Source organism: Brassica oleracea, chromosome C7 (assembly GCF_000695525.1).
Source record: "Brassica oleracea var. oleracea cultivar TO1000 chromosome C7, BOL, whole genome shotgun sequence".
In the NCBI taxonomy this organism is placed as follows: domain Eukaryota; kingdom Viridiplantae; phylum Streptophyta; class Magnoliopsida; order Brassicales; family Brassicaceae; genus Brassica; species Brassica oleracea.
Genome location: NC_027754.1, coordinates 34,335,875 through 34,346,160, shown reverse-complemented (window position 1 = coordinate 34,346,160; position 10,286 = coordinate 34,335,875). Strand labels below are relative to the sequence as shown.

The window sequence follows — 10,286 nt, the reverse complement described above, 5'->3', positions numbered from 1 at the left end:
GTACGACCTATTTACGTGGAAACCTTACGAGAAAATGACGAGAAATAATTAACTAGTATTTTACGAGAAAACATTTACGAGGAAATAACGAAGAATGATAAACGAGTATTTTACGAGGAAATCCTTTCGTGGTTGTTATGTGTATTTTGCGAGGAAACACTTTCAAGGTATTTACGTGTAGTTTACGAGGAACTCGTTTCGAGGTATTTACGAGGAAATATAGCGACCTCCTTATGTGGAATGTTGACGTGGTCTTTACGACGAAATGATCTACTTCGTCTTTACGACGAAATATATTCCTCGCTAAGTTACGACGAATTAGCGAGGAAATATGTGTTACGACAGATGAGTAACGAGCAAACGTGGTTCCTCGCTAATTCGTCGCAAAGCCTCTTTTACGACGAACTCACGAGGAAAACCGCCCTCGTTAAGATTATGTTTTGTTGTAGTGAAAAACATAGAAAGAAAGAAAATAGAAAAAGTAATTGTGAAAGCGGTTTTAAAAGAAGAAGTAGTGAAGTACAATGAATTTACGTCGCCGCTGGATCTCTTAAGCGGTCTGTAACTTTAACGAAGCATCTTTCATATTCTGATATTTCTTTTCACAGATTGGATGAAACTTCTTTTTTGGGGGGGGGGTTAACAAATGACACTTTTTTGCTAGTTTAGTTGTCAAGTTGCTGTCGTAGGTAAAGGTAATCACATTTAATAAACAAAGTCGTTAACAATGATCAAATCTTTAAATTGACAAGTGGATAATGGTTTTAGACTCCTTGTGGATTTGATTTAATATCAATTTTGCTACTAAACGCAGTAAGTAAATAGCCTAATTTGGCACTTATTAGCAACATTTTAAATGTTTAACTTCATTATTTATATATATATGAATTTATTCTTTATTATTGATGCATTATGAAAACCAATGAATGAAGTAGACGTTAAAAACAAATATTCGTGTGTTTTAAGCAGTGGCATATTAGAGCATGATTAATGGGAGATTCTTATGGTGAAATTCTTATCGGAATATAAGAAACCGTTTATTAACTATTAATTTAAAAAACTAAGAACTAGCTTTTAAATAAGATATTTTTACGAAACCTCTAAGAAGTTTATTTACCTTATTAACACTTCAAAATATCAGCATAATATATTTCACATATGAAAGTCTCTCCTAGTTAACTAGACGATTAGTTGGAGCCCGCTTTATGCCCATTTTTTTAACTAGCTTCATATATGATATATACCATATTATGACGTAAAGAACATGAATTCTAATAGAAAGATAACAAACATATTCATTTTAAATTTTAAAAGTGGGTCTGATACTTCATAAGAAAGAACCTTCCCGACTCATCGCCAAAGTAACCCGTTTGTTTACATTTATAAAGCCAGGTTAGCATGAAATTAATATCTCGAGATTCTTTTTAACAGATAAAAGACATTTCAAATGCATACGTTCTTCAATTGTAGGCACGATGCAATTGGGTGAAGGAACGTGACATAAAGCCATAAAGGTCACACAGAAAAAAGCAAGTGATCCACTACATCAAATGGTTTATCACCACGTGTTGAACTGTGGGGAGATTACTCCTCCATTAAGTAAACTATATAGTCGTTAATTAAACAATACGACAAGACTCATTATGCCACTCGTGACCTTGACCGTAACTCTTTGAGTTCACTCCTATATAAACCCTTCAAGGCTCTCACCACCAATGTTCCTTTCCATTCTAAGTAAGCAACATCATCTTATGTATTACTATTCACCGTAGACGAAACACCATTATATTTGTTAAAGCTTATAGCTATTACAAAGAAAAAATGAAGAAAGTTAAGGCATTTATGAAACAGATCACGAGTGCCTTCAAAACAAGACTCCTCATGTTGTCCCTCGTGAAAGACAAGAAGCTAGGGTTCCGCTCAATTTCCAACAAGATCCACAACCTCCTAGGTCATGCAGATCAAGACCAAGACAACGACCACGACCAAGACGAGAGCAAGGCTATAATCCTCTACAATAATGGGGTATCCACAGTGGCTAACCATGAGAGTTACGACGTACAGGAGGAAAACGACGAGTATCCTGATATGACGCACAAGTTGTTCGAAGGAGAAGAGGATTTTGAGGAGTTGGAGGAATGTCAAGGAAGTTCAGTGATAGATATGGTGAGGAGCTCGAAGGAGGAAGAAGGAGGAAGTTTCAAGCTAGAAGATGAGATCGACCATGTCGCAGATCTCTTCATTTCAAGGTTTCATAAGCAGATGAAGCTTCAAAAACTCATGTCATTCAAGAGGTATCAGGAAATGCTAGCCCGAGGCACTTAAAAATCATATATATATACATACACATGCATGTTGCCACACAAATATTATGATCATAAATACACATGCATGTTGCCACACAGATATGAAGAAAAGATTCATATTGTGCGTTCTTGATCCTAAATCCTCCATGCCTCGTATTTGCTAGGATCAAATATTATGATCTATTAATGTTTTTTTAGTTATCAAGTTGGGGTTGAAAGAAGGATCTGTTTTGCAATGTGTTTTCTCCTCGAGGTTATTATATATGTCTAAGATCTTTGATGTGTTACAATACTCTTCTTCTTTTCCTATTTGGCTTCACATACCCAAGGTCTTAACTTAAATATTATTGGTCCTTCATTTCATTTACTCAACTCAGCAGTTATATATCATGATGTGTATGTTTGTTTTCTTGGTCTACCTAAGTCACTTTGAATTCAGATTTATGTTTATTAATTTAACTTGTTTTTCGGAGAAGTTTATATATACATCATGTTTATGGTTTTTGTTTTGGTTAAGAAACTCAAGTTATCATAACTCAAAAAAAAATCAGGAATTACAAGCCAGTCTAGAATTGAGTAGCCAACAAAAGAAAGAAGAAAAAAAAAAACTAAATCCCTACGCCTACGCAACACACACAAGCAATCTGTTTAAGACTATTTCAAGAATTTAAATTGAAAGACATGACGTAACTGGAGACCTCTCTCTCATTTTATGAATATCTTCAAGCACAGTAGCGGATGCCGTCCTGCAAGTCCAAGCAGGCCATCTCGAAGACAGAACAGTTCAGTCTCCACATCAGTATACATCGCATAACCAATAATTAAACCCTACAGATCAAATCGGAGTACCGAAATGATACACAAATGGTTAGGAACTGCCACTCTGTTTGTTCGGCTTTCCTTGTCCTAGCATATCAATCTCAAACCCAAGGAAGTAATGATGCATGACGCATATGTCAGACTGTCATGCATCTTAATTGATATTTTTCTCCGATGTGTGGTAGAAACGAGGGAACCTTGGGCTTAGGAGGTGCTTATAACGATCCGTTTCTGGAATAAAGATTTTGGACGTGGCCTTGATGAAATGTTAATCATAAGTTTAATGGGCCAACATAAATAAGTGTGGAAAATATGGCCTAGTGTTGGATTAAGTTTTTTTTGTTAGTCGAACAGATTTGTAGTTCCTTGTGACTTTTTTTTTTGTTGTGGAGGTCACTAAGAGAATCATTATCGAGCGTAGTTAGTGAGGCGTTTAATAGTTTTTGGGTTTAAAAAAAAATGGAAAACCCAAAATAAAAGAAGCAGCGTCGCTTAATTAGTGTTTACAAGGGACGTTGCTAATTGGCACGTGTCATCAAATGGGAGGAGAAAGAAGAGGCGTATATCTCCGTTTCGTCTTCTGTTCTTTCTCTTTCTCTCGAGACATTTCTCTCTTCGGCTCCGAGAAGGTGAATCGCTGTCTCTCTTCCCGGTGGTTCTCCTCAAAGAAACGGCGCGAATCCCCCTCTATGTGGCTCGTCGACGAAACGGAAGCCTCTCTCTCTGTGGATCGTCGACGAAACGATGATTCTCTTTCTCTTGGTGGCTCCTCGATGATACGACGACGGACCTCTCTCTCTCTCGGTGGCTGTCCTCGATTGCTGAATCTCTCCCTCTCCATGGGTCTCCTCGACGGCGAGGGACCGCTCTCTCCCTGTGGCTCTAGTCGAATCGAAAGGTAAATCTATGGTTGTCCTCTTCAATCATGCATGTCTTTGATTAGACTTCTTCTTGCTCTGATCACATGTTTTATTTGTTTGTAGGTTTGATTCTGTCTCGCGGTGGCTCTCCTCGACGGTGACGGGGCTCTCTGTCCTTTGCTCTCCGCGATTCGTTCAGGTAAAGCTTCTGTTTAATGTTCTTCAATCATCATGCATGGCTTAGATTGTGCTTTGATCAGTTGTGATTTTTTTGTTTCAAGATCAACGAGTTGATAATGTTTCTGTATGTTGATTATGTTGGGTTTAGGTGTAATATATATTGTTTCATTCTCGTAATGTTTGTTGCAAGTTAATCAAATTTGATTTAGCTTATTTCAGTCGATTAATATATTTCGTTTCTGTCTTTGTGGGCTGAGATGTTGGGATCAAATGGCGTTAGATATACAATCTGTGGAAAGAGAGCTGAGGAAGCTTCATCGAACAACGGACTACAATATCAAAACAGGTTAGTGTTACTCTTCCATCTGCTAGAAAATGTAATGAACTGAATTGAATTGAATTAGCTTTTGTGATGAATTGATTGGAACTGATGGTTTAGTGTAAGATTATGGTTGGGACTGAATTGAATTGATTGGAACTGAATTAAATTGAATTAGCTTCTGTGATAAATATAATTGATTGGAAGTGTGTTGAATGAGTTTGATAAATATGAAGTGTTTTTGGTCGAATCCTCTTGTGTCTGAATCTTTCTTGTCTCGGTAAATATATTGTTCAGAAATGTCTCTTTGTTTCTTAATGTTTCTTTGTGTACTGTTTGATTGTGAACTTGGCTGGAATGAATTAGATAGGTTTTGTGTGATGAATATATTGGATAAATGTCTATTCGTTTTGGTTGGTTGGTTGTGATGAATGTCATTGCCATCTATAAACACAAATTCATACTTCTCTTTCTTATCATCTCGTAAACTTCCTTTTTCTCTTCCATCCAACGTTGGCACATTGTTCTCTTTCTTATCATCTTCCTTTTTCTCTTCCTTCCAGTAAAGACATTGTTGTTTTTCTTTTACTATTCTTTGCGGATATGGATTCTACTCCATATGCGCACACGGCAAACTTCGTTGAGCTTCTTAATAGCCAACAAGACACTGTCTTTCGTTTAGTAGAAGACAATGTCGATCCAAATTCGTCACATGTTCCTGTCTTCGGCAGTCAAAGTACTGAAGCTTCCAACCTTGGTGTAGACAAGCCTTCAGAGCGTAGAGAAAGAAGGACGTGGTCGCCAGCTGATGATCTTGTGCTCATCTCCGCCTGGTTAAACACGAGCAAAGATCCTCTAGTAGGCAATGAGCAACGTTCTTGTGCATTCTGGAGTAGAATCACAGCATACAATGCAGCCAGTTCGAAGGTTGCACGCGGTGAAGAGAGAGAAGCAACCCACTGCAAGCATCGTTGGCACAAGATCAATGATCTTGTTTCCAAGTTTAGTGGATCGTATGAAGCTGCAACAAGAGAGAAGACAAGCGGCCAAAATGAGGTTGATGTTCTCAATAATGCTCACGCCATCTTCAACAACAACTACAAAAATAAGTTCACGCTTGAACATACGTGGAGAGAGCTTCACCATGACCAGAAATGGTGTGGCAAAGAAAGCAGCAACAAAAGGAGGAAGTTTGATGATGGTTCCCATTTAGCAAGCGAGTCTGTGAAAGATAACGATGCTGAAGTTGATGACGGCACAAACCGCCCCCCGGGAGTAAAAGCAGCAAAAGCCCGTGGGAAGAAGAAGCCAATGGTGGAGAAGTCTGAATTTCAGACTATGTGTACCATCAAGCAGGAGGATTTGGTTGTCAAGGAAAGGCTTGGGAAGATGAAGCTACTTGACAGTCTCATTGCAAAGGAAGAACCTCTAGATGATGAAGAAGCAGCTCTGAAGAAGAAGTTCATTCTTGAGCTGATGTCTAATTAGGTTAAGCTAAAGTCTATGGTTTAAATCTCATTGTTCTTGTTATGTTTTAAATCTCATTGTTGCTTGTGCTTGTGTTGCTTTTGTTGTTGCTTCTACTTGAACTGGACAGTCTGTTTTAAATCTCGTTGTTCATGTCTACTTGACAGTCTTGTTGTTGCTTTTGTTGTTGCTTGTGCTTGTGTGCTTTACTAAAGGTTGTTGCTACTTTGGTTATTGAATGGAACTTCTTTTCTGTTTCAGGTCACGGTAATGAGTGGAGCGTTGGAGTCGGTAGGTTTCTCATGTCACAGACTCTGTATTGGACTGTCTTGTACTCTTTTGTAAGGACTGTCTTGTAATTTTTTATAAGACAGTTTGTATGTTTATGTCACGGATTGTCTTTGTACTCTTTTGTCTTGTTGTTTTTGTATGTTTATGTCACGGACAATGCATTTATATGTTTCAAGAATTATAAAATTTGCTACCCTCTATCTCTTGCTTCTATAAATTGTTCTTTCTCTACAAACCAATCACAAACGCATTATCCCTCTTCCAACGTAACCAGAAGCAAAGCCAAATCACCAATTCATTCTCCATCTTCTTACCAAACCAAAAACAAAGACAAATCACAATATCATTCTCCATCTTCTTACCAAACCATCACCGAACCCAAATCACAAACTCAACCTCCCTCTTCTTACCAAACCTCGATCCCAATATCATCTTTGATCAAAAAAAAATTTATCTCTTCTATCACAAATATGGCTTCCTCTTCTCAAAACCCTTTTGAAGAATCACTTGATACATTTGATCAATATTTTGAACAATATTTTGATCAAACCTTCGAGAATTTGACCATTGGTCATCAAGAAGAAGCAAGGAAACAAAGAAAAAAAACGAGCTTATATTGAAAGAAATCGTGAAGAAGGACATATTCGTTTATGGAATGATTATTTCAGTGATACTCCAACGTATCCTGAAAATTTTTTCTGACGACGTTTTAGAATGAACAAGCCGTTGTTTATGCACATTGTTGATCGACTCTCCAACGAAGATGAATACTTTCGGGAAAAGAAAGATGGTCTCGGAAGGAATAGTCTCTCTCCTCTACAAAAGTGTACTGCAGCCATTCGTGTCTTGGCATATGGTTATGCGGCAGATGCGGTCGACGAATACCTCCGGCTCGGTGAAACAAGTACTCAGTTATGTGTACAAAATTTCGTGGAAGGAATAATATATTTATTCGGCGATGAGTACCTAAGAAGACCAACACCGGCTGACCTTCAACGCCTACTTGATATTGGAGAGCATCGTGGATTTCCCGGGATGATAGGAAACATCGATTGTATGCATTAGGAGTGGAAGAATTGTCCCACCGCTTGGAAATGGCAATATTCTCGTGGTTCGGGTAAACCAACAATCGTTTTAGAGGCGGTAGCCTCGTATGATCTTTGGATATGGCATGCATTTTTTGACCCTCCAGATACCTTAAATGATATCAACGTTCTTGATCGCTCTCCTGTTTTTGATGACATAATAAAAGGTCAAGCTCCTCAAGTCAGTTTCTATGTCAATGGAAGAGAGTATCATATGGCGTATTATCTCACCGATAGTATTTATCCTAAATCGGCTACTTTTATCCAATCTATTCTAATACCACAAGGGCCGAAAGCAGTTTTATTTTCCCAACGTCAAGAAGCTGTCCGAAAAGATGTCGAGCGTGCTTTTGGAGTCTTGCAAGCTCGATTTGTCATTGTTAAAAATCCAGCGCTGTTTTGGGATAAAGTCAAAATTGGAAAGATTATGAGAGGATGTATCATACTCCATAATATGATAGTAAAAGACGAACGAGATAGATACACTCAATTTGATGTTTCAGAGTTCTAACAAGCAGAAGACAACGGAAGTTCACATGTGGATCTCAAGTATTCTACAGACATGCCTACAAATATCGCCAATATGATGGGTGTTCGAACAAAAATTTGTGATAGACAAATGCATCAATAACTGAAAGATGATTTGGTTGAACATATATAGCATAAATTTGGACGTGATGAAGACAACAACTGAGCTCAGATGCTGATTTGTAATAATTCTCGTGTTTTTTACTAATCTTTGTTGTCATGTTTTTATTTAAAAATTTATCTTTGAAATGTTATCTTTTATTATGTTTTATGTAATAAATAAATTTTAATTTTAAACAAATTTAAAATTTATTTAAGAACCCAAAAATAAGAGACTTGCAATAGAAGAGAAAAAAGTATCAAGTTGCTTAGCTAAGTCTCTTATCAAAATTAACATTTTAAATAATATTATAATATAATTAAGCAACACATTATGAGTAGTTAGGATAATGATGTTCTAATCGTCTATGTGGATTTAAGAACATGTGCCGAATCACAAGACGTTGGAGTTGGTAGATTTCGAGATTATCAACTAACATGAGAGGTCCGTGAGGATACGTATTCTTAAATGATATGGTTGATAAATAGTATTTAAAGTTTATTGTACTATGAAGTGATTGTATTCTTAAATGATATAGTTGATAAATGCTTGAAGTTTGTTGTAGTATGAAGTGATTGTGATGGGAAAGCAAAGCTATACCAATATGACAAATTGAAAATGTAGGTACACTTCTATTACACAGAAAGAAATTGAAAAAAGTTTGTTATTAAACAATATCCCTGTATCATTCCGACAGGCAAGAAATCGAACGCGGGTTTTGGTGGGTGTGGCCCCAGTAAACGGCGTCGAAACAAGAATTGTCTAACCCGTGGGGAGGCGTGGGTAGTGCTCGTTGACACGCTACTACTCAAGACAAAACAAGTGGCATTCACCTTCTAGAAGTCTAGAACTAGTAACAACCACCACTCTTTTGTTTTCTTTGCCTTCCACCACGGTCAGATTATTAATTTAAAATAGGAAAAATGGTTTTTTTAGAGCAAAAAATATAACTATGTCACTTTAGACTAATCTTATATACTTTATGTTTCGCTAGGCTAATTATTTTTAAAATGGCAATAATGCCTTTAAAATTGTAATTTTTAAATATAATAAATGATGGGTTCGATCAAACGGAATCGATCGATCCGAAATTACAAGGTCGAACGGATCGATCGATCATGATCATTATGCAGAACAAAAAAATACGGAGCATATACTGATCGACCTGGTCCATTTCACTCGATCGGAAAAGGTCGATTTCATATAGACCGATCGATCATGTGCCCAGGTTAGTATTCCAAATCGATTTCCTTATTTTTTTTTGGTTATATCCGGTTTGATTCCCATTTGATTTGAACCGACCAAACACGATTTCAACTTTTTAAACTCGATTTATTTGGGATGAAACTCATAATTTTTCATCTCCTTCGAAAACAAATGGGGTGAAAATCAAAGTCTCAAGTTCATAAACCCTAACTTACTCAATTTCACACTGATTTGATAGAAATAATGTGAAATTTTTGTGAATTTTTTGTGAACAATCAATGGAATATATAAGACGGCGTAAGAAGAAGGTTACCACGTTTTTTTTTGTTTTTTTTGTTTTTTTAAATCAATTTTTTCAAAATATGAAACTGAATATTCCCAAATATTTTGTTTCCATATATTTAGGAACTGATTTCTTATCCGTATAATACAGCTAATCTGTAGAAATCGGTTTCTACAGGTTTTTAGAATTAGAGTAATGTGTAGATTTTGATTTCTACATATTTTAAATTTACAGTAAATCTGTAGAAGTCGGTTTCTACGTGTTTTAGATTTATATTAATGTGTAGATTTTGATTTTTACAGATTTTAGATCGGTAGGTTAAGTGTGGAATGTGTATTCTAAATATTTTTAGAAAACTTTTATTTACGTAGATCATGTATTCTAAACATTGTAGATTCAGTGAAAAAAGTGGGTTTCATTTTCTAATTCGTAGAATGCCATTTCTACTTTATTTAGAACAAAATCTGAAAATTATGATTTAAACATTTTTAGAACTAAAAAAATACCACTAAGTTCATATAGGTATTTTATCAATAGAAACTATTTTTTCATTTTTTTTCTGTAAAACTATTTATTAAATTTATTTTCAAAAATATTAAAGGGTATTACAGGCAAAAATGACATAAAATAGATATTAGTCTAAAATGACATAGTTATCATTTTTTTACTCTAAAAAAATAATTTTTCCTTTAAAATAATACGTTATATTTTTATAAACATAAATATAGCTTTATATTTTAAATATAATGTTTATGAAAAATATTTTTGCAAAATAAAGAAGAGGACCTGACGCAAAATGCATGAAAAAACGGGTAAATAATCCAGACTGTCGTGCTGTAATT

At 35.9% G+C, this 10,286-nt stretch overlaps 2 protein-coding genes across 2 annotated transcripts; both read left to right on the top strand.

The window, feature by feature from the left end:
- Positions 1-1,712: 1,712 nt before the first annotated feature.
- Positions 1,713-2,704, top strand: LOC106304525. The gene has a single exon (XM_013740929.1). The coding sequence runs from the start codon at positions 1,822-1,824 to the stop codon at positions 2,323-2,325; it is 504 nt and encodes a 167-aa protein (XP_013596383.1). The 5' UTR covers positions 1,713-1,821; the 3' UTR covers positions 2,326-2,704.
- Positions 2,705-5,087: 2,383 nt separating this feature from the next.
- Positions 5,088-5,972, top strand: LOC106303150 (glutathione S-transferase T3-like). Its single transcript, XM_013739492.1, has one exon. The coding sequence runs from the start codon at positions 5,088-5,090 to the stop codon at positions 5,970-5,972; it is 885 nt and encodes a 294-aa protein (XP_013594946.1).
- The last annotated feature ends 4,314 nt before the right edge of the window (positions 5,973-10,286 follow it).

Coding starts and splice junctions, on each gene's coding strand:
- LOC106304525 (XM_013740929.1), top strand. CDS start 1,822: ATGAAGAAAGTTAAGGCATTTATGAAACAGATCACGAGTGCCTTCAAA.
- LOC106303150 (XM_013739492.1), top strand. CDS start 5,088: ATGGATTCTACTCCATATGCGCACACGGCAAACTTCGTTGAGCTTCTT.